The 6000-nt window shown below is 29.2% G+C and overlaps 1 protein-coding gene across 3 annotated transcripts in view; it reads right to left on the reverse strand.

The window, feature by feature from the left end:
* Positions 1-6000, reverse strand: part of LOC123298612 (autophagy-related protein 16-1) — a 788644-nt gene extending 782644 nt beyond the window's left edge. For 2 of the 3 annotated variants that reach the window (XM_044880700.1, XM_044880697.1), the window contains exons 1-4: positions 5801-6000; positions 4694-4964; positions 4460-4622; positions 780-868 (exon numbers count right to left, since the gene is read on the reverse strand). In XM_044880700.1, coding sequence (XP_044736635.1) covers positions 780-868; positions 4460-4622; positions 4694-4964; positions 5801-5897 — 620 coding nt within the window. In that variant the 5' untranslated portion in view covers positions 5898-6000. The remainder of the gene's footprint in view (positions 1-779; positions 869-4459; positions 4623-4693; positions 4965-5800) is intronic. The other variant, XM_044880698.1, reaches the window with a different exon arrangement.

Genomic DNA, 6000 nt, shown 5'->3' on the forward strand with positions numbered 1-6000 from the left:
AATTAATCATCATACTTGACTCTTTGCTCACACATGCGCTTAATCGGTGCCGCCATCTTATCAGTGTCGAACAAGGCTTTGTTGAAGCAACAAGTTATTCTGTAGTTTTATAATTTTTCGTCCTAATAAACGGTAAGTTTTTTTCGGGTCTAGGAAAGGGTTTTTAAAAAGTCTAACATTTCTAAAAGTTTTAACATTTGTAGCCATTTATTTTCTTTGCACTACACCAAAAAGGGTAAAGTGTACATGAAAGTGTATTTTGTCTCCTTGAATCTAATTATATGATTCATTAAATCATATTGATATTCTGACGTCAATAGAATGTAAGAATCTCTACCGTAAACTACGAACAACTTCTCACAAATTACAACAGTTATTCTGACACACCTCGTACATAAACTCATGATTACAAAAAAATTAAGCAAATAAAAAACAAACTTGAAAATTGTTTAAAGAAAGACTTACCCCAAATAAACCGAAAAATTAGTAATAAATTGATGTAACTTATTAAGAAAAAAAAACACGAGTTAAGAAGAAAAATAGAGCAAACAAAGAATAAATAAAAAAACACAATCAAATAATGAAACGGAGAAAATAAATTGTCACCCACACTCAAAGTTAAAAATATTTAGAAAATAAAATTAAAAAAAATGCAAAAATAATTTTTTTTAAATTAACTCGAATAAATGCATGCAAAAGAAAATTTATTCGAGTGAAAATATTATCTACGGATATTATTTTTGTTGGTGCAAAAATATTGGGTTTTTCCGAGTACTTACTTGACAAAATTTTCATTTTCTTCATTCATTTTATCCGCATCTTTTGCTTTGTAACGTATTAATCGCTCCAATAACTGTCGATTTTCATCCTTAAAAAAAATAAGAAACACACAAATTTTTAGAATCAAAAATGATGGCACTTCACAAAATCAACCACACAAAACGGATGCATGTATGAAAATTTCATTTTTTGAAAGTATTTTAATTTCTTCTTAATCTTTCGATGAAAGATGATAAACGGTATTGATTATGCGAAACACCGATGAGTAGTATTTTTATCGATAATTCCATGTTTTAAATCGAGTTAAGAGAAGTCAAAATAAAAACAGATTTTATGAAGGTGCATGTTAAATTTCTCCAACTTACGAAACGATTTTCTCAAAAACATTTCATTAATATTGTCAATCTCGTGAAGTTCTTGTCAACCCAATAATGGATTAGAAAAATCTAAATCTGGAAAAATTATGCCAAAGTAGATCTAATTTTTACAAGAAAGGTCTCAGATTTCAGCTTCAAAGTGGTTCAGTTTTCAAAAATAAAAATCTTTTTTTTTTAAGCTTTGTTTTTATAAAATGTTAGCTAAATTTCTCTCCCCTCATATATCTTAAAAAAAGACGCTCACTGATTTTTGTATAATCAAAACTAGTTAGTGGAAACATCTATTTTATTTATTTGAAATGAAATTTGTGAAAAACTATTTATTTGTATAGATGACTAAGAATAATAATCGTCATAATTCTACATTCATAATTTTTTGGCTTGTACAATGTGTTTCAAAATTTCGTTAAAACATTTCCCGTTTATCCAAGACTTTGGGATCTTCCAGGAGATCAGCACCGAACCGTCAAGATAATATATGATTTGGTAACCCCTCCCCCTATTTTAATCACGTGGATCCAATGAAAAAAGTGGATAATAGGCTATCCTTAAAATAATAACAAGTTTTAAAAGCCTTGAATATTTTTTAGCTCTAGAAATAATTCATATAGCACTTTAGTTCAATATATTTTGATCATATTCAAGGCCCCCAGTCCGCTACCTATAATTTTTACACCATGCATATATGAAATATATCAAGGTATACTAAGTTTAGTGCCAAATTTGTAACGCTCGAAAGTATTGATGCCACCAACAAAATTTTTTATAGGTGTTCATAAAATCACCTAATTAGTCCATTTCTGGTTGTCTGTTTGTCCGCCTGTTAGCAGGATAACTCAAAAACGAAAAAAGATACCCAGCTGAAATTTGTATAGTGTGCTCAAAACTTAAAAAGTGAGGTCGAGTTCGTATATAAATTAGCAACCTAGTTCAATTGGGTCTATCTTGTAAACCGTTAAAGATAGAACAAAAGTTTAAATATAAAAAATGTTCCTTATAAAAAAATAAACACCCTTTATTTGAAACCCATCCATTTTTTCATAAACCCCACTGTTTACCCGTGAGGGGGCAAATTATATATAGTATGTATTATATGCTAATATCAGTTACATATGTGTGGCTATGTAAGAGTGGCTACCTTCCTTTACTGACATAACGTAAAAAACAAACGATTGCGTAATCAACACTATCTATACATGGTATTTCAAACTAACTCAGTCAATTGTTTGTTTTCACTTGTTTTAATGAAAAATGGACAGATGTACAAGCCATTTTTTTAGTTTTCTGATATAAAAGAAAATTTTTTATAAAAACGCCACGTCTTTACTATTTTGTTATACTTAGTTCGTTGTAAAATAAACATTTTAACAATAAATATAAATCTATTAAAGAACTGGTTACATCAGACACAGAAAAAAAAACATGTAATATTAATTTTATTTAAGTGCAACGAAATTTTTATTATTCTTTTATGATATAATTAACATGCTGCTGTAAAATTGGGCGTCGCGTCGCCTCATTCAACAATTAAAGTCTATTTTTAATTTAGTTCACTGTCGTTTTACTTCCTCGTATAAACTTAAACCGTCAGCAATCGCGTTATGAGAAATTTACGATTCTCAAATGGAAATATAAATATTTCGACCTGTTTATAATCGTACAAGGGCGTCGATTTATTTGGGATCCACATCAGAGATTTCTAAAAAGCAATTTTATGCTTCATAAAAATCAAATATTTTGTTTTGGCGAACTGGCCAAATCAAATTTTTCAAGACTAAAAAAGGCTTTTGAATAAAAATGATAACACCTGTACATATTTTCATCCCCTTCTATTTTAATATATTTTAGGAGGAAGTCTTTAATTAAAGCATTTTTTCCAAATAAATATCACATGAATTTGCATATTTTGGCAAAATACCAATTAAATTATTCCTGTTTAAATAGTTATTAATATTTTATGAAATTTAAAACTCGATACATATGATTAAAAATTATGTTGCGAGCAGGTCTGTAACTAGGGCGTGGAAAAGGAGGAACCCCTTACCGGCGCATAAAAAATAGAGGCGCAAAAAAAACGTATGTTTTATTAAGTAAAAACAAAAAGTTAGCAGAAAATCATGTAAAAGGCGCTCATTAATTTATATAAAGTCATAACGTTAAAAAATTCGATATTTTGATAAAACAGGCAAATTGGATCCGATCTTATTGGAATTTTTTTTGGAAACCCACTAAATCACAAATTTGAAAAGTATGGCCCAAATTTAGTAGTATTACATACTTGGTTTATCAAAATTGGATAAAATTTGAATGTGATAGAGCAAAAATAAATTTTTTGGAATTTGATGACGTCATTAAGTTAAAAAATTTGATTTTTTTTATAACACAGGCAAATTTGATCCGATCTTATTGGAATTTTTTTTGAAACCCACTAATTTTGGGTCATTCTTTTCAGCTGCGATGTCAGTTTTTCGCTAGCTATCACTTATGTGCTTAATTTCGGTACCAGGACTTCACATTCTTGAAACCTATTAGAGCAAGGTTAATTTTGATCACAAATATGAAAAGAACAACCCAAATTTAGTAGGATTACATACTTGGTTTATCAAAATTGCCAATATGGTACTTCTAAGGTATGTATAATTTTTTTTTTTTTAATTTTAGTACGAAATGTCATGTCATAGATAAGTAATCGAATATTGGGATACAAAATGAATACATACAGACAATTTTAGTGCTTTAGTTTAAGGCTAGAGATCTATGAGCATCAATTTAAACATTGTCCTCAACGCATGGCCTTGTTAGCACTAACATTTCATTGTATTGAATAGAGCTACAAGAGAATCAATCTGTTTAATTTTTATAGTTCTGAACTCCACGGAAGTCGGTATAAAAATACTTTGGTTTCATCACTCATTGAAATGAATGTTTCAAGGCATGTTACAGTCTTTACAGTTCTATTTCAGATAATACAACAATAATAAAAGTGGGTTTTAAACATTCGCTGAAATTAATCAAATCCTACGGGATAGTTTTAGCAGTTATCTAAACTAATGCCGTCCCTCTGTACTTTATTATTATAAATTCATAAGATGAAACATTTAATACCACAAGCTCCTGGTAGAACCAAAGAATACAGAATATATTCCATATATTCTTTGGTAGAACCGTTCAACTTTACGATTGCATTTACATGCTTCGGTATATACATCACAGATGTCACTACAACTATTGTATTTTGATATCGTGTTATAGTGTATTTAAAAAATGATGAAATTAAAATGCTTTGAAATAATTTTACTTACTTGTGAATTTCGTAACTTCTCTTCCAATGAAGCAAATGCTAATTGTAACGCTTGATGTTCATCACGCAACACTTGATTTAATTGTTCTAATTCTCGTATATTATTTGTTAACATATTTATTTCAGCCTTTAAAGACATGTTAATAGTTTTACTATCCGCTAAACTGTAAAAGAAACGGGGAAATTTATTATAAAAATCACCTCCGTCGATTAAATTTCATTTTGATTTTCATACCTAACTTCACGCGCCTGTAGCTGTTTTTCCTTTTCTTGTAGTTTAATGTTTAAATCGATAATTTGTTGAGAATTTTCACCTTTACGTCGATGTAACTCAGTCAATTCTTCTTGTTGAGCTAATAATTTTTGTTCTAAATGTTGAATTTTCTCTGCATCTCCTGTCGATCCGTTTCCCGCGGTTCCGCCCGATAATCGTAATTTTTCATTTTGTATTGATAATTGAATATTTTCATATTTTAACGTATTCGCATTTTCAAATATTTTATTGTCTACAAAAGAAAATTTAGTTAATTTAAACCTTATTTTAAACCAAGAAACAACTAATTGGGAACCATTAGGCTTAGGTTAAGTTAGGTTAGGTTAGAGTGGCTGTCCTGGGGTGGGACACACTTAGACCATAGGGTCCGTTATGATATCGTAAATGGGTTGGCCATGAACCATTTGGAGCTGTTTAAGAACAGCAGGAGGGCTTTGACGTCGACTGACTTTAGGTCGGAGAGTTAGACTTAGGATTACAATTTTTTTGGATTGTGAGGCTTTACAAAGAGAGCTTTTAATTATTTCCTGGTATGTTATTCATAAACAACATAAACGATATCAAGGAATATTAATTTCTTATAATGCACAATCCAGGATATAGAGAAAAAGAAATTGATCGGAAAAGGCGGGAAACTTACTCCCAAATACTCCTAGGTAAATATGGCTGTTTATATTGTGTTGTTATTTAGATATTCTTATACAATAGCAAATTAGAAACTTAAAATATTTTATTTCCTTCGAAAAACAAAGGGTTATGGTTAATTTAACTCTGATTTTCGCAAATGAATTATTAGATTCTTAAATCTGGGGAAATTTTGGGAAGTGCATCAAAAACAGAAGTATATTTTCATGACATGCAATATATTCCAATCTTAGAAATTTTGAAAAAGAATTGGAAATAAAAATGCAATTATAAATGGACCTTGAAACTTGTTGAATTAAAAGGTTAATTTCTCTAAATTTTATGTTTTTCAATCACTAAACTTTCGGGATAACATTTATTAGTTCAAGCTTTTTGGATCAAATAAAATTAGTGTAAAAATATTAAAAATTTTAATAAACATACGTAATAAAATTAAATCTTGGAAACAGTGCGCTTGTTGACGATTTCGCTCTTGCAATTGATTAAATATATTATTTCTCCAAGAATCATCGCCTGCCATTATACTTTTGGATAAACGTTTAAAAATTTCTATAATTTTAAATTTTTCGAAAAAGAACGAATTATAAGAAAAATGATAACACAGAACTTAACCTCAAAAACAA

The sequence above is a fragment of the Chrysoperla carnea genome, chromosome 4, assembly GCF_905475395.1.
Source record: "Chrysoperla carnea chromosome 4, inChrCarn1.1, whole genome shotgun sequence".
Taxonomy (NCBI): domain Eukaryota; kingdom Metazoa; phylum Arthropoda; class Insecta; order Neuroptera; family Chrysopidae; genus Chrysoperla; species Chrysoperla carnea.